This window comes from Astatotilapia calliptera, chromosome 13, assembly GCF_964374335.1.
Source record: "Astatotilapia calliptera chromosome 13, fAstCal68.1, whole genome shotgun sequence".
Classification (NCBI taxonomy): domain Eukaryota; kingdom Metazoa; phylum Chordata; class Actinopteri; order Cichliformes; family Cichlidae; genus Astatotilapia; species Astatotilapia calliptera.
Genome location: NC_137434.1, coordinates 20835315 through 20863250, shown reverse-complemented (window position 1 = coordinate 20863250; position 27936 = coordinate 20835315). Strand labels below are relative to the sequence as shown.

The 27936-nt window shown below is 38.5% G+C and overlaps 2 protein-coding genes across 2 annotated transcripts in view; both read left to right on the top strand.

Moving 5' to 3' along the window:
- Positions 1-2499: 2499 nt before the first annotated feature.
- On the top strand, positions 2500-9098 carry LOC113035289 (ubiquitin-conjugating enzyme E2 D4-like). Its single transcript, XM_026190768.2, has 7 exons — positions 2500-2668; positions 3230-3293; positions 3411-3442; positions 4184-4261; positions 4498-4603; positions 8028-8121; positions 8193-9098. The coding sequence occupies exons 1-7, from the start codon at positions 2645-2647 to the stop codon at positions 8236-8238; spliced, it is 444 nt and encodes a 147-aa protein (XP_026046553.1). The 5' UTR covers positions 2500-2644; the 3' UTR covers positions 8239-9098.
- A 1439-nt stretch (positions 9099-10537) lies between these two features.
- Positions 10538-27936, top strand: part of bicc1a (BicC family RNA binding protein 1a) — a 54965-nt gene continuing 37566 nt past the window's right edge. Inside the window, exons 1-2 of the mRNA XM_026189768.2 lie at positions 10538-11024; positions 26323-26369. Of these exons, the coding sequence (XP_026045553.1) occupies positions 10832-11024; positions 26323-26369 (240 nt within the window). The 5' untranslated portion in view covers positions 10538-10831. The remainder of the gene's footprint in view (positions 11025-26322; positions 26370-27936) is intronic.

The window sequence follows — 27936 nt, the reverse complement described above, 5'->3', positions numbered from 1 at the left end:
AGAATTATACAGCGCTGACGTAGTAATATGCCTTATGATACATCACAAGTGTACCATGAAGCGTTGTTGTGAGGTAAATGAAACCATCCTGAATTACGTTACATTTATATTAAAGTCTCACTACTTATATTCCAATACCAAATAAATAGTCTAACTACTTTCTCTTTATACTGTCACTTTTACTGGCAATAAACAATAAACTTGGACTACTAAAGAACATTTTAAGTCTTTAGGTAACGCCTACGTTTTTGTTGACATTTTAAAGTTCATACAGTATAAAAATAAACTGAAAGACGAGCTGGCGAAACCAAAAGTCAAACAAATCTTGAACAAATCTTGTGCTTGTTTGGGGAGAATGATGTATACGCAAACGTCGAGGTCAGCTTAATTTTAGGCCAACATTCATTTTTACAATACCTTTGGAAATCTGTCTGTTCTGCCCAAAGAAGCGGATGAGTATTTCTCTCACCAAAACGAATAGCTGAGGGTATGCAGTACGGCTTTAAACGATAATAAGATATGGCGTTTCAGTCAAATTCACCGTTTGTATTTTATAACACTGCAAGTGTAAGAACTGGGATATACCGGCAATAAATTTATATGACTGGGCATGTCCAGTGCTGCAGTGATAATGAATAAATAAATGCACTCTGTGGCTTTGTGGTATGCAACAATCCAGGCGTGAAAGATGACAGATGTGCCCTTTCTCCTAGTGTATGTAACTGTATGCTTATCTCTCTACAGTCCTTCCTTCTTTGCTCTCGTAGGAATCAACCACTCTACAAGGTTGGCCAAACATCCAGTCCATTCCCTGTTTTCCTGTGAGCTGCAGATTTGTGAAAAATGTGCTACAGTCATCGGTATGCTGCTATAGCAACTTTGTAGAGGTAACAGGCGCCTCCAGGTGACTGTTGCTGTGAATTGGATGCTATGTAAGTAAAACTGAATCTAAAATTGAATTGAATAACGGGTTTTCAAACCTGATAATGAGGTAAGTGATGTCATATTTTCTCATGGCTTTGCGTTTCTTTAATTGCTTCTTTATAATCTTTCACGGACCCTAGATTTATATATATAATTTTTTCCCCTGGGTTGGGTGGGGGTTCGGTTACAATTTTGGCTCCGACTTGCCCTTAGTGTCATTTTGCACTTTTTTAGTCTTACTGACCAGTTAAAGTACTTTAAACTACAAATCACTTTCATCTTATTAGTGATTTAGGGGAAAAAAAGTCACTAAGCCTTGAACCCCAGGACTACAGTAAGTGTTAGAAATGTAGGTGTCATAATAAGCTGATAATTACATCTTTTTTTGTTTTGTTTATAACAATAATAAGATAATAAGATGTGATTGAAGTGCAGACTTTTACTGTTATGGCATGTGTCAGCTCGACAGGTCACTAGTGTTTATTTATGATGTGACTGATAATAGAAGAAGCAGGGTGTATAGTAAAGTGTACAGTGCTATACTTTCTGCTCAGATCCAGCCAAATGTTGCAAAACTGATTGGACAGTGCTTCAGAGTGCAAACAGTAACAGCAATGGGCTTTTAAAAAAACAGAAAATTATGTTAGTTTGTCTAATTTATTTTTAATCTCTGTAGTATGTAAACTATGTATACATCCTATATAGATTACCATGTATCAAAATGGTTGTATTTTCAAAAATATTTTTCATAAAATCCTTTGAAGTAAAGCAGAAAGTCTGCTCCACATCGTGATTGTTTGATAATATCTTCTGCTATTTTGTTACTTTCCTATTCTATGTTATACAAATAAGTTTTATGTTTTAATATTCTATGATTTAATACTATCTAATTCGTAAAAAAAAAACAAAAACAAAAAAAACAATACAAATATCTTGATGTGCAAGGTTTTAATAGAACAATATGTCATGCTACTGATTATATAATTTATTTCCCTGATCAACACTCCAATGCTTTATTGTTTGGTTGTAATCAACAGAGTCCCAAGATATCCTTAAGTGTTCAGTGAAACTTACATCATAGTGAGTTCTGACTAGCTCCAAATAGGTTTGTGTGTGTTCAGTTTCAAACATGTTCCCCAAAAATCAGACATTAAGTTGTAATATCAAGGTAATTTTCAAAAAGAAAGAACCCCACTTGCAGTAAATGACATACTTAAGCACCTTCATGTCAAACATATCCTTTAACAACAAACTAGCAAGCTGTTTATTTGTCAAGTTAGACACCAAAAGCATCAGAATACTTTATTAATCTCATCTGAAATTATGTACAGTTAAAAAATATGAAAGCATGTAAAGTTTTATTTTTTTAACTGTATTAAAATACGTAATCAGTTGTTATAAACCGCTGCATAATATCAGTAAAGAAAGAATACATAAGGTGTAGTAGTAAGTTTGCTAAGTTAATTGTTCACTAATTTCTTGGAAGAGTCAATTTTAAAGGATGATTTGTTCCTCGGTGAACGGTCCCTTTAAGTGGCTTGACTAAAAACTCCAACCCCCACAATGCACCGGTCCGTTCTTCAACAAAAACGCGGAAACAATAGAGGCAATCAGTTTGTCAAAACAGATAACACCGAGTCGGCAGAAAGTGAGCGTAGTTGGTGCTGACAGCTGTCAAAGTTAATATCTATCGTCTGTCAAACGATCTAAAAGACTAGCCATGGCTCTGAAGAGAATACAGAAGGTAAAGAAAATAATCGTTTTTTTACATAATTTGTTTGATGTACGGTGTACAGGTCGGAGCGATGCGGAAACATAGCTTTAACGGTAGCGAGTCAGTTGTCTTACAGCATATTTGCTAGCGTTATCAGTGTTTTATAATGTTTTTAAATTCGCAATGAACAATTGTCAGTATTTCTTTTTTACCGTCTGCAAGTCATTTGAGCCAATACAGGTACAGAAATGGAATAACAATCCTTCTGTTTTTTTCAGCCAGGCTTTTCTTTTGTGATATTTAAGTTATGCTATTGTTGGGTGTATGCCTGTCGCCGTGTTGAAGAGACTGATAAACCTCTTTAGGATCAAGTATTTGAGAAAGGGCCGGGGCTTTATCGTGTGACATGTTGTGCATTTTTGCAGGTTTATTAGCCTAAATCCAAACCCGCTGCCGGTTGTAGTCGTGGTTTTGTTAGATTTAGAGGGTCGTTTGCCCACATTAATATACAGTCTAACAAAATGTAACGCTTGTGTTGCTTCTTAATCAGTGCACAAGCTGACAAACTCTAAAACTGTTGATTTTTTTCAGGAGTTAAATGACCTACAGAGGGACCCTCCAGCTTCATGTTCTGCTGGACCTGTTGGGGAAGACAGTAAGTGTGACTTTTGGTTAATTTTGCTACTTTTTAGTCATGTCTCAAAGTTTAGTTGTGTCTTTTGGGACTGTGTTGTATGCTCACATGCTGTTTCTTTATCGTTGTTTTCTTTAGTGTTTCACTGGCAAGCTACCATCACAGGACCGGTGAGCTTTTTCTGGATATGATTCCTGGACATTTTCTTTTTAAACCAAGCTGCTTCTGGATCTCTAGACAATAGTGTTTTATGTGGAGTTTACAGCCCTTTCTGTTCTTTATGGCCAGCACAGACTGGCACACTCTATCCTGATGCTATTCACTGAAGGCCAGGTCATTATTGAGGCCATATATTGTATCTCTCATGCAACACATTATCGATACACTGATGGCAAGTGTCGAAATTCTTTTGAAACATGTAGTCACTTTAAAGTGCATCCTCATGTGAGTTTGAGTCGATAGAGTCACTATTTCATAGTTGTTGTTGTTTTAAATGGAGAGACTTTTTAAAATACCAAGGGTGAAGGAAGCAAAAGTTGAATAGCTTCTTGTGACAAAACTCTCTGGGGGCATAAATCAGTAAACAGGGATAGAAAATTGAAGGCTTTCCAGTTTTATCAATCCATTCTCTTCCAATTATCCTTATCAGGATCACATGGGAATGGAGCCTATCCCCGCTATCATAGGACGAGAGGCAGGGGAACCCCCTGACACTAGTCTGCTCCAACTAGTTTTGCCGATATATACACAATGCCTGCTTTTTGCTCTTATAATTGTTTGATCATCAAGGATCATGACATTACTGTGATATTGTGGTAAGATATAGTGATAGTATCACCGGTGACTATATCCCTGTAATTAAGAAAGAAGTGTTGGGTATGACTTTAAACCAGTTTTCTACTTTATTTCAGAATGATAGCCCATATCATGGAGGAGTTTTCTTCCTCTCTGTGCATTTCCCCACTGACTATCCCTTTAAACCACCAAAGGTAAGTGTATTTGTTCTTGAGACTAATTGTCTCAGAAGTACTACACTATACTATACCGATAACACTATTTTTGTCACTGTATAGAGTAAATGATTAATGAATATTGTATATTGTTATTAGATCCAGTTGTATTCAGAAAATGAATGGTATCTTTTAAATAAAAATACTGTTATTACAGTATTTGTTTTTTAAATTATAGCTAATTTTGCACATTTGTGCTTTGCTTTTATTTACAGGTTGCCTTTACTACGAAAATCTATCACCCAAACATAAACAGCAATGGTAGCATTTGCCTTGACATCTTGAGGTCACAGTGGTCACCTGCACTTACAGTATCAAAAGGTAACCAAATCCATGTCCACATTCATTTTATGGACATGGATTTATGATTCGTTGTATTTGATACATTTACTTGTACTCTGGTTTTTAAGGACCCCTAAAACTGAGAGATTTGGATTAACTGTTCATCCTGTTTTGTGTTTTAGCATGGACAAGCAGTTTTAGTTTAGAAATTCATGTGCACTCAGGATATCTGCTCTTGCTCTTATAACTGGATTCCAGCATTATTATCTTCACTTGTGCTTATATTACACCCAGTAGCTGGAGTCTGCACGTTACTTAACAGCATCTCAGCGCATACATCGGATTCAGTGAAAAGGGGTATACGCCTACCTTTACCATATGACTAATACAAATTCAGCAAGGCAATTCCTGATGCCAAGCAACAATGCCATGTTTAAATTATTTAAAGATGGTCTACCTGTTTGATACGAGCAATGACAGTATAAGTCTTAATCATTCTGACACTTACATGCTTTTTTTAAGAGAGATGTCCTCCTGTATGCCAAGGTTTTCTTGGCCGTTTAAAACACATGCTCCTCCCGAGCCACTCATCACTACCTGTGACCTTGTGCTCCAGCTGAAGTAAGGACAGCAGCTACTTACTACCTGTCCTGCCCTAATTCGTCATCCTCCTTCGCATGAAAAAAAATGGTGTAAAAGATGGCTGTAGTTTCCAGTTCTAAAAACTGAACAACTCCAAAGCGCCTTAAACTTGCATTTAAGGCACTTTTAATCCACAAAAAAACAGCCCTCAGTTCCCATGCTTTGCTATACAATACTTTGCAGTTTTCAGGTTATACTATATAAATAAAACATAAAAGTTGTTTTTTTTAATTTTGGTAAATATAAAGATTTATAAAGGAGGATAAACCAGGGTTTTCTCATTGGCATGTAGTTAGTCAGATCCACCTTTCTGCAACAACAAAAACATTCATCTTGTAGCTTCACAAAGGAACTTGATTAACCTGTCGATGACTTCATGGCGATCCCGACTCTTATGCAGTCTAGAGAAGGAAACAAAGACGTCTATTGATTACTAGTAGTTAGCATGGATAACTAATCATAGTCAAATCAAATCAAATCACTTTTTATTGTCACATCACATGTGCAGGTACATTGGTACAGCACATGTGAGTGAAATTCTTGTGTGCGAGCTTCACAAGCAACAGAGTTGTGCAAAATACAATAATGTAAACAAGCAAAATACAAGAATGGCTACATCTGAAACTAATAAATATATGTACAATATATAATAGTATATGCATTTCTGGATGTGTATACTAAATATTTTTCTGTGTGTGTGTGTGTGTGTGTGTGTGTGTGTGTGTGTGTGTACACATATTTTACAAATTAAATAGAGTAAACAATGAATAGAATATATAAAATAAATAAAATAAAATATACAGAGTGAGACATGTGCAAAACAGTGGCATTACTGTACAGTATGGAGTGCATAATGTTAAAGTTCCAGTAGTGAAGCTGAGGTGTCTATGACGTGTTCAGCAGTCTGATGGCCTGATGGAAAAAGCTGTCTCTCAGTCTGCTGGTACGGGACCGGATGCTGCAGAACCTCCTTCCTGATGGAAGCAGTCTGAACAGTTTATGGCTGGGGTGACTGGAGTCCTTGATGATCCTCCCCGCTTTCCTCAGGCACCGCTTCCTGTAGATGTCTTGGAGGGAGGGAAGCTCACCTCCAATTATCCGTTCAGAGCACCGAACTACTCGCTGGAGAGCTTTGCAGTTGTAGGCGGTGCTGTTGCCATACCAGGTGGTGATGCATCCAGTGAGGATGCTCTCAATGGCACAGTGATAGAAGGTCCTGAGGATGCGGGGGCTCATGCCGAATCTTTTCAGTCTCCTGAGAAAGAAGAGGCGCTGCTGCGCCTTCTTCACTGTTTTGTTTGTGTGTACTGACCACGTAAGATCCTCAGCCAGGTGTACGCCAAGGAACCGGAAGCTGCTCACTCTCTCCACAGCAGCGCTGTTGATGGTGATGGGGGTGTGTACTTCTCTGCACCTCCGGAAGTCCACTATCAACTCCTTTGTCTTTGTGACGTTGAGGGTGAGATGGTTGTCTTGACACCAGTGGGTCAGGGCGCTGACCTCCTCCCTGTAAGCCATCTCATCACCATTGGTGATAAGACCCACCACTGTAGTGTCGTCCGCAAACTTCACAATGATGTTGGAGCTGTTAGTGGCTGTGCAGTCGTAGGTGTAGAGTGAGTACAGGAGAGGGCTCAGTACACACCCCTGTGGAGCACCAGTGTTCAGTGTGATGGGGGATGAGGTGATGCTGCCCAGTCTGACCACTTGGCGTCTGTCAGACAGGAAGCTAAGGATCCAGCTGCAGAGGGAGCTGCTCAGTCCTAGATCCTGCAGTTTCCTGTCCAGCTTCGAGGGAACGATGGTATTGAATGCTGAGCTGTAATCTACAAACAGCATCCTCACATACGTGTCTCTCTTCTCCAGGTGTGACAGGGCAGTGTGTAGTGTCAGGGCTATGGCATCATCAGTGGACCTGTTGTGGCGTTCTGCGAACTGTAGAGGGTCCAGTGAGTCGGGTAGTGCAGAGCAGATGAAGTCCCTGACCAGCTTCTCGAAGCATTTGCTTACGATGGGGGTCAGGGCTACAGGTCGCCAGTCGTTCAATGAGGAGATGGTGGAGGATTTGGGTACAGGGACGATGGTGGCCGTCAGTACTGACCCTGTTGTCTATGCTAGTAAATGTTGTGCAATTAAATATAGGATTTTTTTTCATGCCACTGCTGTCTCCATACAGATGTGCCTTATCAGATATAAACAATGGTAACGAGTTTGCAGCAGTGTTATTTGAAAATGTAAATGTATCAGTGTGGATGGATAAATTACAGCAGTGCCATGTCAGATCTGTATCTGTTTTGCATCCGTTTTATTTTGAAATCACAGGAAATGAAACTTTTTAAATAAATCAATATAATTAACAGTTAATTGAAATGCTGGGTAAAACATAACATGAGGTGGGAATTTCAAAGATGAGCATAATGCATTATAATGCACACAGTTTGCATTGAAGCAATCTGCTGTCTTGTCACGAAGTCTGGAGTCTTCCAAGTGAATGATTTCTAGCCCTTAGGAAAATGGGTAATAGGATTTTTTTAGGGTTGATTATCCAGAAATGTGACCTCTGCACTCTGTGCACTTCTGTCAGAAAAATATCAAATGCATGTTTTATGTTTAAATACACTTACTAAAGACCTACACTAACAGGATTTTGATGTCAGTGTACATCAAATCAAAGCTCATTTATTTGTATTTCAAATTTAGAGTTATTCTTGTGTATATGAGGAGCTTGAAAAAATAAAAATAAACTTTCTTAAAGTGACCATGGTGATTTAATTAAATTAAATTAATCCATTTATTTTCTTATGTGTCTTTGTTTCAACAGTTTTATTATCCATATGCTCACTGCTTTGTGACCCAAATCCAGATGATCCCCTAGTCCCTGACATCGCGCATATTTATAAATCAGACAGACAAAAGTAAGTACAAAGCCGATTGTTAAGAAAACACAAGTGCACAGTTCTCTTAACATGATTTTCTTTCTCTTTAGGTACAACAAAATTGCCAGGGAATGGACCCAAAGGTATGCAATGTGAAGGACTGATGTTCCAGCTGCAAAGACGCATCCCTCAACACCTCAGAATATGACTGTTTAATTGCTTTATCCTCACTGGTTCTAATTGAGGTGTTTGACATGCTTGAAGCACTTTCTCTACCCAGACCTTACTTGACTTAACTGCTTTTAGTGTTTATTTTTATTTTATTCTCTTAAATTGGCATTATTATTATTATTATTATTATTATTATTAGATATGAGATGGAAGTTTGGGGAGGTTCTTTTACATTTTTGCTGTATGGAATGATACTGAATTTATTTTTCATGATTTTTTTGCATTAAAATATTATGCAAAAAGTGAATTTATAATTTTTCTCAGGAGTACTCACAACTAAACTGAAAATGGTTCAGTGATAACTCTTCATTTCTACAACCAAGTCTTGGTGTCATAAACCTGACCACTAGGTGGCAGTCTTTACTTTTTACTTGCCGAACATTTCTGGTGGATAATTTAATATTCGTGTTTGTGTTACATTTAATTCAGGCCCATTTGCTAAATGGTTAATTGTGTGGATAGTGGCTATTATGGAGTGTTGCTCTGGCTATGAACTGAAAATGAGGCCTGTTCTGTCAATTGAAATCAGACCACCCATTACCATCACCTCTGCTCCTTCCTTTGTGCTGATGAAGCTCGTGTCTCCATATAAGTGGAGCACTTCCTGTTTAAAATCGAACTCAAGCATGTTTGCCCAGCTGTTATTACACTATTTTATAACCACTGCTTTCACAAAATGGCTTCAATTTGCAAACCACTTAGAAGTTTTATCATAAAGTGTGAGCCTCTCTGTCAATGATTTAAATCTTGCTGCATTTTAAAATAAAGCAATTTTTGCCAATGGATCAAGAGAGAAAAGCACAGTTTGTGCATATGTCAGTAACTATAATGATATAAATGGCTTTCTTTGTGCATTTTTACTTTATTTACCATAAACATATTCTGCATGGATGATGTAGTCTGGTTTTAGTCTGCAGTAAATACAACATTCCTCCAATGAAAAATAATTCAGACTTTGTTTTCTCATTTTGTATTGTTCTGGATGTTAAAGGTTGTTTTTAAGAAAACCTAATAGTTGCACAGTAAGCTGATAAAACATCAAAGCAATATTTGATGTGACTTTTTCAGACTATTGGATTTACTAATAGTCTAAAGAAGACTACTCGTACTGTTGTCTCACACTAACAACGTCCTGTGCTTGAATCCAGTGAAACTGGCTGTAGGTGTGAATGGTTGTCTGTCTCTGTGTTAGAGAGGCTCCAGCCCCCCACCCACCTTCAACCCTCCACAACCCTGAACTGGATTGTCTTGGTCTTAATAACTCTTACAGCCTGCCAAGAAACAAGCATCCTAGTGTTTTTTTTCCTGACCATTTAAATAAGCATGTAGGACATTCAGGTGGTTGTTTTACCCTTGACAGAATTTTTTGAAAGTTTAGCTCAAGGGAACAGATGTCAAAGCTCATCTGCATTTTTAGAAATGCAGTTAAAACTTCTCTCATAAGACTAAAATTAAATTGTCAGGTACTTAATAATTACCACTTTTAATCCCAGATCTCAGGAAGAAGTTGGAAAACAAATTAGGCCAAGAACCGTGGTCCTGCGGCTACATGGTTAGTTTGCAGTGTGATAAAAGCTCCATCTGCCACATTAGGGTTGTTAACATGGAGGTTTGTTATGTCTGAATTGGCTGGCAAGCACAGCGTTAAGTGGCACCTTACATTTAAATCAAAATAAAGATTAGCAATGCTGTTCCTGTTGTAGAGGACAAACCTCTGAGATCAGTGAATATGAATAACTGGATGTCCATAGCTGGCATTACTGAGTGACCTCTACACTCCCTTTTGTTTTGTTTTCTCTTTCCTGTATTACTTCCCTTTCCCACTCTAGTGTTTCCTCTATAAACCAATAGATAGTTTGCCTAGGGCTGTTTGGAGGGGGAAAAGTCACAGCAAAATTGGTTTATACACACGTCAAAGCTGTCTTTGTGTCTAATTATTTATAGAGACTTGATTGTCACGTCTGCTGGTAATTTAGTATAATTTTGGACTCATAATAACTATGATTTCCGTGGCTATAAATGGCAATATAATCCCTCAACAGTTTCCCATAAATGAGACATACAAGTTGTGCCCTTACGAGCATAAACACAAATCAAAACCAAAAACTCTCACATATTCAAGTTTGGGGAACTTCTCAGGAACCCAGGGGGAGGTATAGATCCTCGAGAAAAGTTTCTGGGAGGAGTCCCGCTTTTTTTGCTGGATGACACGTGAAACTTTCCTGAGGAGTTGCTTGGTATGTTTGGTGCGTGTACTGTAGCCGTCCGTTAACTCGCCAGACAACCTATAGCGAGTGGTTCCGTGTGCGCCTGCCTATTTTTAGAAGCCTGCCTAATGGGGGGAAACGAAGGAGCTTAAAGAAAACTGCAGAGGAAGGTCACAACTGCGTTGAGATGAGCTTCCACAACGACTCGAAGTGACGGAATAAAAAGTAGCAGAAGTAACGGCGCTTTCCTGCTACTCGACCTAACTTTGAGTTAAACGCAGTGGCCGCTGGAGAAGTTTCCGTGCAGCACAATGGCTGCCCAGTGCGACGCTTTAAGCGGATACTTGCAGCAGTCGGACCAGGGCTCCAACAGCGAGCGCAGCGCAGACTCTCCTCTGCCGGGCTCAGAGGAAGATCTCAGCGGCCCTCACTCGCTGCCAGACCCGGAGTGGACTGAGGAGAGGTTTCGGGTGGACCGTAAAAAGCTGGAAGTCATGTTATTAGGTAATAAAATTAGCCATGTGCAAAGTTAGATAGTTTAAACATTTAAACGAACAATGCCTTGCATCCCGAAGCAGCTTTCGCCCGGCCCTTTGTTTATTTTAGACTCATATAATCAAACTTTTTCGAAGTTGTTTAAATTTCAGGCCTCTTATTCGGGGAATTTGAGCGTGTCATTTGCTTAATCCGAGAAAAATCAATTAAGTCAAATGGGCCGCGCCAATTAGCTATTGACTTCCAATTAATGGCGTGGACATAAGAAAACAGCGTAATAGCTAACCACTCAGAAGCTGTGGGCAGCCCTGGAAAAATGGACGTCCACATTTCTTAATTTTTGCACCTTAACAAACAGAAGGTCGAAGAAGTCGGTTAACCATCATTGGAGGTATTTTTTTTGGGTAGTTGCGTGCTCCAGCCACAGGCTGTCGCTGCAGCAACTACTGCAGTCTGCATTTGTTTGTAGAGTAAACTGAGTGTCTGGCTCTTTGCAAAATAGTCTGCATGATGCAAAACCTTTGCTTGACTTTTAGAAAATAATAAACTGGAAGTTGATTAGTTACCATAAGCCGTTAAACAAATCCAGTAGCAACAGCTGTAATTGCATCACACTGTGTGATCCATTCTGTCTTCAATACAACAGAATCCTGATGAAAAGTTAAAAGTGGGATCTCTCCTAATGACGTGCAAGTGACAATGAACACTTAAACAAGCGATGACAGGCTTGTAAAGAGAGGCCCAGTCAGACTCAGTTAAGAGTTAAGAGGTCCCTGGAAACTCAAAAGGTTGATGTAATTTATCACAGATTTCAAAACGCTGGAGTGTGGAATATTAGAGCATTACATAAGTGGGCTGGATTCTTTATCATTTCCACAGGAAGGCAGTGACTTGGATCTGATGAGCAGCCAAACAAGACTTTAGGAGGAATATTATCAGTCATAATCATGTTGAAACGCTGTCAAGGACACTATATCGTGTGTGTTGACAGCAGTAATGACTATTGCTTAATATTTTTTTAAGACTTTAACTTGGGGAATGCGGTTCATCGGTTTAGTCTGAGCTGTCCTAACTGGAACTAGGCTCTGAAAAGAGGCAGGTTTTGAAGTCCATCCCTTTATACTAAAAACACAGACATACACATGCACACACGTAGTTCCCTCTTGAGAAAGTCCTTGCTGCTGCCTAACTGCTCTGTACATTCCTCAGTGCTCCATGTCATCCCCAACTCTTCCAGGAAAACAACTTTGCTAGAGGCTGGCCCTAAATCCGAGTGGTCCGGACACACCGCACGCCACGTCATGCAGTGTGTCTGCGTGTGCGTATGCCATATGTAATCTGTACAGTTTGTCAGATTTTTATCTTTGCCAACCTCTTGTTTCCCAGTTGCTCTTTTATGACATCATGGCTGACGCTGCACATGTTGACATTGCAGCTAGGATGCAGAGTAGGAAAGGCTGTTGGGATCCACTCTTGATATTATAGTCAGCTGTAGGTGCAGGTTTAAATACCACAGTGCTTTAACAGTTATTTTCACTGGTTTTGATCTGAAGCCGAGATCTGAGGTCTCCTCATAGCAACCTTGGTTATCTTGCAGTAAACATTTTGCAATCCAAGCGTGTGCAGAACATTGCAGACGATTCATTAGGATAGAAAAAGTTCAAAAGTTTGTTTAAGCCTACATGATCATATATTCTCATTTTTTAAAAATTATTATTATTTATTTATTTGCTCAGTAGGTGTAAATTCACATCCCCTTTGTCGTCATCCCGTTTGGTCAGAGCATTCTAACATCTGGCTGTGTTTTGATTGGATAGACTGTAGATTTTGATGTGGTACATCATGTTCTGTAGGCCAGAGTTTTGGAGCATAGTGAAATCATTTTATGGGAGCTCCAGTGTATTTTTACCCAGTGTTTTATTGTCTGTGAGGTATCTCTGGCTTCTCTTTCTTGGAAAATTAAGTGTTTTTGACCCCAGAGAAAGAGCTGTGGGTCAAACCATGCAATAACCTATTCTTTTTTCTTTTTTTCTTTTTTTTCTTTTTTGCCAGATTCAGGTAATGTTCCTGCACTGTTTGCATTTTTGCTTTGTTAAAATACAGATTATATGTAAGCAGCTGGCATACATTTTATTTTATTTCATTTCTTTAAAGACATGGAAAACTTTTACAGTACTGCTTGGAAACTGCATTCACAACTAATCTTCAGGGAAACTGATGGGAGGATTTGAGGCAGATGAGAGATGACCACTTGCCTGCGTACCATGTGGTTAAATATTCATCATGTTTAATTCAAAGATTCCAGTCTGAAACAGCAATGAATAATATATATAGTAAGCTTTCATACGGTACATTTAATCTATTGTTTCAACTCCAAGCATTTTATTCACCGGTATGGGATATGACCCTCTGTAGCTTTATATTACAAGTGCATTTGCTTTTATTGGCTTCCAAATGATTTCTCAGTATGAAACCTAGCTTTATTTAGAACATACAGGTAAGGGGTCAGAGAAGGACATCAACCTACTGAGAGCCCTTTAGTCAGGGGTTGCATAAATTCTGGTGAATAAAAGTGACCCAGTAGCCCTCTGTGCCCATTAAAAGATGTTGGTGAGTCACCAGCACGTCTCCACGACTTTGCACTGAAACAGAATCCCATGATACACACTTAACCTGCTGTTCAAATCAGCCGCATTTTACTATCCCCCTGTTCTGGCACAGTTTGCTTCAGGAGAAAATGGAAATTATTAACGGCTTTTCAATTACAAATTTACTGTCTCTCGCATTGGCAGGGACACAGGTTCCTGGGCTTAGATCAGTAAATAGAGTGTAAAGTGACAACAAAATCTCACCCTAACAGCTATCTGGATTTACTGTTGTACTCTTGGCACCCACAAATAGAACTCCCAAGTTAATGGCTTGGAGACATTAACAGAGGGATGGTCTTGTGTGGGCAGGGAACAGTGTAAGAGAACTTTTGTGCCTATTACATCGCTATTCAAACTCACGAAACTAAGAAACTGGGGGCAAGTGTGGGAAAGAGGTAACATTTGTTTCCAACTCCAATTATCAAAATTGAATGCATCTGTAAGTGCAACATGATTTTCCGAGTTTTCACACATGTATTACCTATGTGCTCTAATATGCATGGCTCAACTGTAAGAGCTCTGGATCATTTAGACTACTAATGATTAGAGTTAAGCTGTGTTTGTGAGTGAATTTTGGCTCCTGGTGGGCCACTGTTTATACACATCCTAACAACATGTTTGCTGAGTAACTGCGACAGCAGCCTGCAATTAGACTAAGTGAATCATTTTCGTCACTGAACTAATTTGTTTTCCTGCTTCTAAACCACACACTATTGGTTAGGCTTATTTCTAAATGGAAAAACCGCTGCATATGACACTGAGAGAATTTTCAATTATTTTCAGCATTATAATGAAGTTATTTTAGACACTAGGGGATCTGAAGATACTGGTACTAGTTCACAATTTTTGAATTTGTGGGACGGAATGAAAACGTTTTATTTTTAAGCAGTGTAGAAATTCTAAATGGTAGAATAGACATTTAGTGGCTTGTTTCTATATCTAAATGATGAGGTGTAGGTTTGTGTGTCTGTGTGTGTGTGGGCGGGCGCTTAACCTCCTCTTCCTCCTGGATGCTGGGTAAGACTCGCAGGCAGGAAGTGAGTGTCTTTTGGGGAATGTGCTGCAGGCTTTCTCTTGTTCTCCCCTTTTATTGCTCCCTCTTGAGTATTCAAACAGTGCTCTGGTGTTGCAGCTTCCATCACATCCACTGTAGAGTTGTTGGACTTTCCCCAAGTCTTTATCTCATACTAAGACACGATCCTCACTTTAACCTTCAAACCCAACCAAACGCAGGCAAATCACACATCAGAAACTCTATAGTTTAGCTGCATGATTCATTTAAAATAACTGAACTTTGATAATCTAAGGCATGACATTAGCTGTTTGCAACACTTTGCCTCACTCGTCCACCCAAAATTGCACAGCGGTGCCGTCCAAAGATGTCACCTGCTGTCGGGAACAACTTCAGTTCAGCATCTTGCTAAGGGCGTCTCACGATGTGGAAGAGCCAGGGACTGAATTGCTAGCCATTAAGCACCACAATATTTACCTAGTCTAAAGTGAAAGTAAAGATGGAGAAGCCTTACACAGTCCAACTTTTGAAAACATTTCAGTCATGAATGGAAAATATGTGCAGGGCCAGCGCAAGAGAAGGAAAATCCCATATGTCTGAATGTAAAAATCCTTCTTTTTTTGCTCTGATGAGTTAGTCATCTGTTTCTCAGAGCTATTGTGATCTTTAAAACAGATTTTGAATGTAATTCAATAAAAATGTGTTATACTTGTAAATGTGCCAGCAGAATAGATGTACTCTTCTCTCTATTGGAATCGGTTTTGCCTTATTAGACCTAAAAAGACTTCACTATGATTGAAGTTTGAGTTATGAGAGAGTTTAAATCCCCAGTGATCAACTGATGGAAGAACTGAGATGACCGTTTTTGTTCATATAAATACTTTTTATGTACTGTCACACTGCAAAAACAATGGAGAAGGATGGGATGGGTGCTGGCTGTTGTCCCAACAACAGTTTGCTAAAAGGGCAATCAATGATGATTTTCAACCAGAAAAAAATGATCAAGTAAGCTGGCAGGCAATGCTACATTGAGCAGTTTATAATTATTAAATACTTTCATGAGTTTTCTTCTTTGCATTTTCTAAGAAGTTGGAGAATTTTTAGGCTATAAATGGAAAGATTGTAAGAAATGATCAAAAATAGTTTTTTAAGAAGAATTCATGACACTAAAATTGTAAATCGCCAGATATGGAGAGGAGTATACAGGCAATTGCCTGGTTGCAGTTTGCCACATTTCCTCTCTCCCGTTTTCTCCTGGGTTTTGCAGATTTTACTGAAACATGCTGATACAATTAAACAATTCTATTCGACTTTGCTTACGCGTTGAATTCCTTCATCCTGGGCATGATGAGGCTTTCAGGAGCTGTAATATAATTGAGCTTCAGTCGGTGGAAAAACCTGTAATTCATTACTCAAGAAAATAAAACCAGGAGTCTTATTTCAACAGTCCAAGTGGAGCTGGAGTGCTGTGACCCAATTCTATGCTCCTGGAACTGTAAATGGGCTGAAATGAATACCTGTTTTTCTTCGTCCCTCAAACCTCTCTTTCTTCAACTCTTTTCAAAGTGCAGATTTACATTCTGTCTGGTTTGCGGTTGCTATTTTAGAAATGTTTCATGTGGGGCACCCCCGACTTATCCTGCGCTCATGTGCGCTCACCACACTCGCATAAATGTGCACGCACGCGCACCCCACCCAGCCCTTAACCACTCCCCCTAGAGCTTTCATTGTTTATCTATGGAGAACCTTGGGTTTTGGCTTGTTCTCTCTCCTCATTCAACATCCAGTACAGCCTGCCTTTTCTCCACTTGCCTTGATTGGGGGGAAAACCTTTTTTTTAAAATTAATTTTAATAAGGGCACCTTTTCGATCTGGTTCTTCCCTTTGCCAGAATACTCATTGCATGAACAAAAGAGAATAGCTGGGGGGGAGCAGTCCTTCTCCCTTTATTTTAAGGTTAGCCAATGTCATTGATTTCATTATGTTTTTCTTTGAACTGTTTAATAATGCGCACACTATTCTGATTGATCGCATTAGCCTAGATAACACAGAAAATTTGAAGAATTGTTGCATGCATGCATCTAAGGATTTTCTGCATCTATACAAGGAAAAAATGTGCTTTTCTACGGTTGCAATGCTGATGAACAGGACATGTCAAGCGATTTCTTAACAGTCCAGTGTAATGTTTACAGAGGAGCTCTCAGCCTGTTAAATGAGAATAACTCCCTATGCTCCATGGGGGATCTAACACAGTAGATACCAGGCACCAGGAATGTACATCATTATGTAATCACTTGGCAGTATTCACACAAGGGAGGTCATAACGCAGACATGTTATCGAGAACAGCTTGATACTGGACTGGTTGACCCTACTACCCAGGATGCTTGAGTGTAAATAAAACTCGCTGCTAATATGATGTAGAAATAGTCTAGGTGTTTATGGATAGATATATATTTTTAATTGTATTTATTTTTTAAAGGTGCTTTAAGGCTGTTCTGAAAATTTTCTGTGCTGTCCATTCTTGTGCCCCTGGGGTCAGTGAGTAGTCTTTCTCCAATAGGCTTTTATCATTGTCAGACAGCGACATCTGGCACTTAGCGGGTGTATTTGATAGCATAGTTGCTTGGCAACCCAGTAGGAGTTGGGCTGTTTTGAGAGACTGAGAGTGACGACTTCTCACCGTAGGAATACAATAACAGGTGTTCAGCTTTGTGGATATTGATGGTGTTTTTTCAAAGCTATAAATGTAACAGCGCTATAAAAGCATCAAGACAGACTTCTTGATTTTGAGTAATGGTTGATTACTGCTTTGTCATTGTTATCACAATACCTAGAATTATGCAATCCTCAACCCAAATCAAGGGAAATCTATAGTGTTGATTGTTTTGTGCTCAAAGCTAATGTTGGACTTTAGATGACAGAGCATGAAATCTCAGTTGACAGCTGTTTTCACAGGTCACTTCCCAAGTAAATCCCTAAATGAATATCCACACACAAATGTGCAATATTTGTATGCAAAGGACAATAGTTTGAGCATTGGACACATTATGGTTTCCATCATGTTTGAGCAGGTTTTGGTTGTATGCAGGTAAACTGTGTGTGGAACACAAGTGGGAACAATTTTCTCATTTCAGCTGCTTTTGTAAGCAATGGCCTGTACCAGAACAGTCTTGAACCCGATATCTGATAGACTGTCTTAGCTACACCGGATGCACCAAAATGCTGGTTGTTGCCCCCAGTGGCAAAATTGGCAAAGTTTAGCAGATGGAATCCCAAATTGCTTTCCAAGTAGCCCTAACAAATGTGAACTAAATTTTCAAAAAGTGTCTGTTAGGTTAACAGTTATCCTCGTACGATCAGTAAATGGCAGAACTGATTCGTTCTAAAAGGAGGATTGCAGTAGGAAGCATAATTGTCTCTAACTAAACAGATTCTGTCTTCCAGGGCTTTTTTTTTAAATTGTATTTTTATTTTACAAATGTCCATGTTGAAAGCTGAGAATGCTTCTCTGTCAGTTTAGATAAGCTCACATAAAACAAAACCCTTGGCTCTGTTGTATTCTTACAGTTTCCTAATCCTGAAATGGTAATCAGATACTGTTGTTGCCTTGGAGAAACAGATGAAATGAGTCTCAGGTGCTATGTAGATGCCATCTTGCCAAAAATATTCCAGAGCAGTTTACAGGGAGACTCGAGTGTTGGGTTTTGTCTGTTTTCATTTAAATCTCTCAACCTTTTACTGCCAGGTACTTGTCAGCTGTGTGGTATTACACTTGTAGAAACTGGCTTTCATGCAAGATATTCAGACTTGCTGGTTGTGAGCAGCTCTTATTGATTGTGTTATTTATCATTTAACTACTTTGGAGGGGATTTAAATTATAGTGTGTAACAGAGTCTCGCATCAGTTTGTGTAATGATCACAGTGTAGTTTGATGAGTCGTGTCTCTGAGCATGGCTTATCATCAGTGTGGTCTCATCTGTGCTGACTTGTGTCCATTTACATGAAATTAATATTTTCAACTTTTAAAAAAGGGGAAAAAACAAAGTCAACATTTGGGGCTAAAGGAGTTCATGGTAGATCAAATAGGTCAGCTCACAACCCAAGATCAATTTATACATATCACAGACTTTCTCATGTAATTTGCATTATTTTTAAATATGATATAATTAAAATGTCACCTTCTTAAGTCAAAGTATTAACGACTAAGATATTCTATGAAGTGGTATTAAAGTTTTTAAACCATGCAGTCCTAGCCAGGCCTGAAGAAATTCTCTATAATGCTTAAAAAATACACGTGTTCATGTGTTAACAAGCATTGCACGTGCATTTGTGGTTTGCAATAGCTTTCTCAGGCCCTCTCATTAGCTCCATGTTAAATCAGCTGAGAACTGCCGCTCTGACTGTGGGGAGGGACATTAGAAAGCTGCTGTAAAAACATCCTCGTTTTCATAAAATGTGGGAATTGTAGTTTTTGCAAGCTTGTTGTTTTCCTGCGAGCATGGAACGGTTTATAAATCTGGCTTTCATATTAATCCATGTCTTTAGTTTTGGTATGCTAAGATGTCAAACCTTTCCTAGGTTTGACTTGTTGTTATGAAGTTCACCACGTCTTTTCTTAGCTTAATGCTAACGTAGACTTTTCTGCAAATGTTCCAAGTTTCACCTTAAGTCCTCTGTGGTTAGTGCCAGTACAATACCTACAGAGGTTTCTAAGCAGCCCTGCAGTTTAGAGATTTAGGTGGTGCCTCTCTTTGATTTTTGCAATTTAAAAAGATTTTGTCTTCAAAGAAATCCTTTCACATTAAGGCCTTTGATTGCTAAATCTTGCACAGTGCAAATACCAGAGACCAGAGGCAAAGTGCCGTGTGTAGTTTCATGACTAAAACTGTATGTTTTAGTCAGACAACCATGAAAGCAGAAAAGCAAATGTGCACATGTCAGATTTTAGAAAAGCATGTATATGCATGATCCTCTTTGTAAATCCCAGTGATCTTGTACTTAGTTTGAGAAATTTGCACTCCTATTTATGGCAAATGAAACCACATTAAAGAATAGTAGTGGCGGTAGCACTGTTTTTGCACCAACATCATCTTATAAAAGCACTGTATGATTTAAATTTCACATTAGTAATTTGCAATGTATTTCCACAAAACCTGAAGTATGCATATAATATGAGATCAAGTTGCCTAGCAACCACCTATCAACATACAAACAAAAGCCTGGGCATAATAAGAAGACTCTTATAATATGTCTCAGCTAATTTTTCATCTGCATCTTATCAAGCTTGACATTCTTAAGAAAATGTGTACACGTGGTTCAAAGAACACATGCAGTCCGCACATGCTTACGTCACATTTAGTTTATGTGTCGGGGGAAAATGTAAACAAATAGTTTTTATCCATACAAATTGTTTAGATAGCGAGCCCCAGGTGTACAAACTCCTGCTTTGTTATTTAGTTGGTATTAAATAATTGATTTTGACACATTCAGCCTAAATGGATAATTACTTTAATCCTTGCCATGAAATTTTTGTACTCTAGTTATTGGGAGAGTTGTGACTTGGCTTTAACAAAAAACACAAAAAAAGAACTTGAGCTCATGTCTCAGATTTTCCGTTAAACCAGTGTAGCATAAAACTGAAACTGTCCAAGGGTGAAAATATTAACGTCAAAAATATATTTTTATTTGATTTATTGAGCCCTATGTCTCTATTGTTTGCTTGATTGTTGTGTGTGGAATGAAGCCAGAACTGTAGAAATCAACACTGTTTACATTCCTTCAACGTCAAAACAGCGGAATCTCCCAGAAAGTTGCTCTTTCCACAAAATAATGGATACCAGACCTTACTCCATCTGCCCGCTATTAGGCCTGTATAGTTTTTTTTTGTTTTTTTTTGTTGGTGCAATGACAGTGATTAGTTATATTAAATAATTATACAGAAAGCGTTGGAGAGTGTGGATCTGATTAACTACAACTATTCTCAAATTAATACAATCGAGTTTGTTGCTTTAAGTTAGTGTCACATTATTTGTACCATATTTTCAAAAATACATCAGAGGACATAATCCATTGCAAAATGTGAACTGTGCTCAGGGCCTTTGGCTCATTTTTCAGCTGTGATGGCTTTACAGTACACATTGCTGGGAAGGAGGAGCATTGCATTGTCCTTGTGTAACCTGGGTAGGAACAAAACTATGGATCTAATGCATTTGAGAAATGGAAGTCTCTTTGGTATGAGTCTGGAATTGTATATACTGGTAAAATGTATTTTAAAATCTGGATATATTCTGTTTTTCAGCTCTCATGCAAATATTCATTTCATTTGTCCAAAGGAAAGCTGATAATTTAAATTGGTTTTCTCTGTTGGTGAAAATAACAGGCTTCTTGGTTATCTAAGTACAGAGGCATGAGTTCTGCAGTTTTGTTTTGTGTGTGTCTGTCTGTGTGTGTGTGTGGTGAAAGGCCTGTCAGTTCTTTGAAAAACAGGGCAAAGCTAAATCCAAAGGATCTCTCTGGTCATTATTTTCCCTTCTAATTTTATATTATTGGCAAATCATCACATGATTGTTTTGAAGCTGAGAGGGTGAATTTATTGGTTTTCTGAATTTTAAGTCTCAAACTCAACAATAATGAGTGCAAATTCCATTCACTGCATTAAAACAGAGAAAATAATCCCGGTCTTTCATAGGGCAGTAGAGGGGCAGCCTTTCAGTCACTTAACTTAATGTTCATGTGAGCAATTTTTTTTTTTTTTTTTTTTTTGATGAGGCTGGTATTTTATTCTAATCAGTAGTGATTGATTAAAAAAAAAAAAAAAAGTACATTCCTTTTGACCATCTTTGACGCAGTACCTAAAGATAACAACAAAAACATTGATGCATGTAATGTTCTTCCAAAAAACAATACTTCACTGGGATTCTTTAACTAGGCCACCCTGTGTTTCTTCTTCTTTTTTAAGCACATCCTTGGTGGATTTACTCCTGAGCTAAGGATTATTACCCCATTGATATTTCCGCTGCATGTTCGGCTTCAAACAGATGTCTTCACATTTTTCTTCAAGTAATGTTTTATATGAATTCAAAGTTGACTCAGCCCTCTATCTACGAGGCTGCAAGACAACCTAAACCATAACATTTAGGCTTCCGTGCTTCACAGCTAGTATGAAAAGACTTCTTTGATGTTCACCAAACATATGGCTGTTGCCTTTTTATTTATATGGCACATTTAATTACACATTACCTCTTTTTCCTTAACATAAAAGATAAAAACATAAAAATCTATGTAGGTCTACTGTGCCTTAAGGCAAAACAAGAAAAACACGTATAATGTTATTGTAGCCAAGCAATCCTTTGATTCTTCTGTGTAGAGCCCATCACTCCAAAAAGCTGTGGCTTTTGCTTTTGTGGTCGCCGACCAAAAATAAATTTGCTTTATTGTTCTTTTTGGACTTTTGGACAGCAAATTCTTTTTTCCTGTTACACATCCCATTCAGGTCAAAGTTGTGCTATCGGTTTGTAGACACACAAACACACAAACAAACTGTTTTTATCATTTACGGAATATTTCTAAACTCAGACTAATGGTATCAAAGCTTGAACTTGAGATGATTATTCATGCTTTTATTTCTTCTCGTTTAGACTACTGTAATGGCCTTTTTACTTGTTTTAACAAATCAGCCTTAAATAGTCTTCAGACTGTGCAGAATGCTGCAGCACGTCTCTTAACAGGCACCAAGAGAAGATCGCATATCACTCCAATCTTGGCCTCCCTTCACTGGTTACCTGTAAATTTTAGGTTTCATTTTAAAATTTTAGTTCTAACCTTTAGGGCCCTACATGGTCAAGCTCCTCAATATTTATCTGACCTGTTGAAACCACATTCATCTTCTCGGGCTTTAAGGTCATTAGATCAGACACTGCTGGTGGTACCGCACACTCGTTTTAAAACTCGTGATCTTTTTCAGCTTTGATTTGAGTTGTTGATCAATGGTCATGAGAATTTGCATATTAATGATCTCCCAGCCCATCGTTCCTTCAGTGTTGCTAGTTTCTGTCATTATGCAAATGTACTGTTTGTAAGATTGGGAAAACCTGCAGTCAGCTCTCACTGGAAAACAATACGTCCAGATTAACAGAATAATAGAACCAACTTTTGGGGATTTGCTTACCTGGATGATTGAGCATGATCAAGACGTTACCTGCAGATCCTGGGATCTAATTTGCTTTACATTTGCAAAGAGCTCTCAAGACCCAAGGCACCCTTTTCCCGAATCCCACCTCCAAAGCTGCTATAATTACTTCTTTTTTTTTTTCTTTTTTTTTCTCAAACAAGTTATAAAAAATTATATACACTGGAACTCATCAAACAGTCTGTCTCTGCCTTGGATTCTCCCACGGCCAGTTTACACATATGGCAACAGGATGTTTTGCTTTTTGCACATGGCTCGTGTTTTCAATCTTGTCCCATACCAAATTCCATTTAGCTCCTCATTTATGCCAAAGATGGAGTTGGAGTCTTTGCTTTTGCGAGTTATCAGTGAAATAAATGTAATTTTCCTCACTTCAGTTTAGTTTGTGTACTGCTAATTCATAACAGTGGCTTCAAGGCACCACGGCAACTTCTTCACATTTTTTTTTCCCTATTTGGTTCATTCATTTAAAAATGCATTGTCTTATTTGAATATGTGAAAATGTATGTGAAAATGTCATACAGCTGACCAAGAGTTTGACTTGTTTAAAATCAGTGAGTGGATAGGTATTTGATGTTTTCCTGCTTCTTCAAGCATTTTGTGCAACTTTACCACCTTATTTGGCTATATGGAGCCAAATATAATCACATCATCTCCTTGACTCCAGTTGGGTTACAACACAGATTCCAACATAGAAAATTATTACCAAGTAGAATAATATTGTAAGTTACCTTTTGGTTGGCTTAACCTGTACTTGTGTCACTATTTTGTCACATATAGGCAAGATAAGAGGAGATGAGATGATAAAAGAACAGCTGGTCTACTCTGATAGACAGTGTGTTGCTTTTATTTTTCAGTAGACATGGGGGAAAACCGACGCTGCTGTTTTCCTTTTGGTTTGTCTTAGTTCTTACAGGAAGTGACACGGTAGCGGGGTCTTTCATAATCTTGGAACTTCAGACCACCTACAAAACTGAGCTTTCAAGTCAGAGCAGTTCTATACTAAAGCAAATACTGGATGAAAACACTTAAACCTACATTCACTGAGATAAACTAAATATGCTGGGAGTTCTGTGAATACGGAACACGTTGTTTTGTATTTGGTAGCCGCATAGTTGTAACTGTAGCTCAAATTGACACTCATGACATTTTATGCTTTATCAGTTGTTTGTCATGGGGGGAGAAATCCTATGGGGTATACCCTGGGTAGGTCACTGATTTATCGCAAGGATAACACAGAGAGGGAAAAACACCAACCATTTACATCTCAATTTAGAATTGCCAATTATCCTAACCCATGCATGCCTTTGAGAGCTAACCACACAAGGAAAAAACAGCAACTGGCTGGCAGGATTTAAACCCAGGACTTTCTTTGTGTGAGGAACGATGCTAATCACTATACCACCACAGTGCCCGTCTTAAAATTCCCGCCTAGGATGCATGACAGTCACGAAAATAAAGTATATGATGTGAGATAAAGTAAAGCAAAAACAATTTTGCATTTGGCAAGCAGCGGCCAAGTATTTTGTGTGTTTTACCTGACAAATACCTTATCTAAAGAATCAAATACTGATTTGTAAAATATTTGCATTCCCAAAATTAATACAAATTACAAGAGAAATTACATCAATGCAAAACAGCTTTTAGTCCATACCAGTGTTTACAGCTCGTCACAGCCCCCCGCCATCCTGTTCACCCTTATTAGTCTCGTCTGTTATCAGATTAAGCACAGCAGAATGCTGACGCTGTCATTATGAGCATCCGCTATCAGAGGCTCTTAACGCAGCTGAAGAGACATCCAGCATTGATTCAACAAGATGCTTATTTTCCCTTTCGTGACAGTTGTTAATGTTGTTGTTGCATAAGAGTGTTAACAGATGGAATTTTTTTCCGATCGGTTTCCAAAGCAGGAAGAATGGTCGTGGACATAAGCTCGCTTAAATCAGACTCTCCAGATTCAGACTCACAAGTTTCTAATCCACTTTTTTGTGCTTTTGGATGCAATGATGAGCTAATATTCATGTTATCAGTGTATTGGGGTGGTGAAAAGGATGCAGTGCTTAGTGAATTTTAATTATCTGTCTTTTAAAATGTGGTGTGGATAGGAAAGCTTCAACAATCCTTTCCACACCCTAATTTCACAGTGGGATTATCATCATATAATACTGTTTGCACCGTGTACAATCTGTAATGGGCTTTTTTCTTGTTTTTTTTTTTTAAAATGGGCCAGCTTTTATAGGTTTGAGGAAATTTTACATAAAACTCAACGGGGCTCAGAGGGCATTCACCATATGGTTGCTTGCTTTTCTTTTTTGACGTAATAGGTTTAGAGCTCCATTTAGTTGCAGTTACGTTCTTGATTCATTATAACTCATCATAAATGATTACCATTATGGTTTTCTAAAGCCCAACAGTCCAGACAGCGATATTTACTGTGCGATAAGTTTACCATACATTTTTTTTAGTTATTCAATTTGGTTCTAATGTTCAAAACTGCAAAGTCACTTTTTGAATACATTATACTTCAGCTGTCCATTCAGAAATAAATATTGAAATGTTTCGGACACTTTTGTCGTCATTGCACCGAGGTCAGCGTTTTTGACTGAACTGTAAGTCACGGCAACTCTACCGCTGCAGATGTTTCTGACCCAGATTTACACAGACTGCAGCAGATCCATCTTGAGAACGTTGACCGAAATGCATCATTAAACTCTCCCTGTATTCCCAAATGACAGGAACATGAGAATTCTCCTTGGATAGGAGATATGTATTTTGCATTAACAGAACTTGCCACAGCTTGGAGGACTTGCAGATGTGCTGGAGAGACTTCAGGCCTGACTTGCTCTGGTGGTTGGCTCTGTGCTTCTCTCCTGCTTACTGTATCAGCTAAGGGAGTTTCTTGGCATTTTCACCTGCTTGGAAATTTACTTTAAGTCAAACACCACTGCTTCTCTAAGTCCTTAGTCTGTTTACACCCAATGTTTGGGAATTTTAAAGTTGTCATGTACCATTTCCAAGGCCAGGCATTTACAGTATGCTGACAGACAAAAGTCGTAAGTGTGAATGTTATTTTAAGAAGTGCAAAACCAACATCAGTCAATCCAAGTGTGGTATGAAATGCTCCATTAATGGCTACTGTAAAATGCCCAAATATTTTCACTGTATCCATCAATTTGTTACACGGAAGCTGTGTCCAATCTCTAGGATTATAGAAAATTGCTTGGAACATTTTTATACCATTCTTGCAAATCAGCAGTATCGCTATGCATGCCAAACGCAATATGCAAAGAAATGGAGATCCACCATAAACACTTTACTGAGTGCAGATACGGTAACATTTTGAGGACTGGATAATCTGTGTGTGATTTGGCTGTGTTAGGCTGGATTGTACATTTAAAAACTGAGTGACTGTGTGGTTTTGATGAATTTATATTTCTCTTTCCTCTGTCTCACTCTAGCTGCCTCTGAGGGGAGAGTCAACGGTGGGGAGGATTTCTTTCAGAAGGTGAGTGTGTAGTCTGCACTTGGATAATGTGTGCTTTGTCTCTGGGTTGTTTTCAAGCCCACTGAGCAGCACTTCACTCATTGGTAATGGAGCAGATGCTCAGGTGCTCCTTCAGTCAGTCCTAATTACAAATGTAAACAAATAAAAACAATGGAACTACACTGACGTTAAACCACTCCAGGGCTCTGATACTATAACACAGCTGACACAACACTGGGTGGGGGGCTTTCTCAGTTACATAATGTACCATAATATACCAGCTTATCTAAAGTTTAGAAACCCTAATCCGGCCAAGCAGTGCATCACTGACTTTTCTGTGTGAGCAATTTAATGAAATGTCCTCAAGCTTCACTACATTCAATGAAACGAGGATTTGGCTCAGTGAGTTTAAATATTTCTGAATGGGTGACAACTTGCTCACATTCTCGTACTGGTACTTGGGGAACAGTCAAGTATGACACTGTGGCTGTATAGCTCAGTTCTTTATTAATTGATGCTCTTTCATACCAGTACAATTGTTTATTAATTGCAAACTCTCAAGTGAAACCATTTCTGACTATTCAGTAATGTGACTTTCTCCTGGTTTTATTTCTGGAACCTATCCTGACAAGGGCTTGGCAATGCAAACTTGATCACCATGAAAAATTAACAAAAGACTAATCAAAGTAGACTGAGTTGGTTGAGTTACTGAGATATAGTATGGTGCAAAAGTTTTGAGCCACCCCTAATTTCAGACTTTCTTGCACTCTGTTAGCAGTAGAACCACGAAGGGGTCATTTTCACTCCGTGGCATTTAAAGAAAATATCGAAATTGGTTAAAATATAGCAAATAGTGAATTTTAGGATGTGTGAAATAAAAATGAAAAAATAATAAATAAATAAACATAACCGTTTATACCTAGAACAAATGAGGAGGTAATTTAGACCCAATAGAAATTAATGTAAAACAATATTGTACATACCAGGTTGCCTAGCAACATTTACTATTTATACACTTTTTGATATGATGCCTGCTGTAGTGCAGAGTAGTAGTTACTGCAGGGCCAAACGTGTCATGTATGGGAGTTTGAGCTGAAGCAGAGCCACTCAGAGCACGGAGTGTGTGACCGAACGTGTGGAGAACCGGGCGAGTTGTTGGCTTTATAGAGCAGCAGGGGAACTGCAGAGAGTCCAGAGTGTGGGGAACAAATTGCGCAAATAAAGAGTGAAATCAAGAGCAGAAAAGTTTTGGAGCTGCGGAGGTGAATATCTACAGACTGAGGCGAAGCAGTGAGGATGCTGGACGACAGGCTGCAGGACCGGTGATTAGAGGCAGTTGTGGATGAGATGTTAAACTTTCACTGTTAACTGTTGATAATGTGTTCACGCATCAACAAATCACACCAACACTTGCCTCTAGCGGCTTTGTGATATTTAATGAAATTATCTAAATCATTTATAAAACCAACAAAATCTCTTAAATCTTTTTACAGTCAGATCTTACTTAATTTTCAACTAATTTATCTAATTTTAGCAGCATAACATCTTCAAGAAATGACATTGCCTTTGCTGCTGTTGTTTCAGGACG

Coding starts and splice junctions, on each gene's coding strand:
- LOC113035289 (XM_026190768.2), top strand. CDS start 2,645: ATGGCTCTGAAGAGAATACAGAAG. Junction 2,669..3,229: donor CTCTGAAGAGAATACAGAAG/GTAAAGAAAATA, acceptor GATTTTTTTCAG/GAGTTAAATGACCTACAGAG. Junction 4,262..4,497: donor ATCCCTTTAAACCACCAAAG/GTAAGTGTATTT, acceptor TTTTATTTACAG/GTTGCCTTTACTACGAAAAT.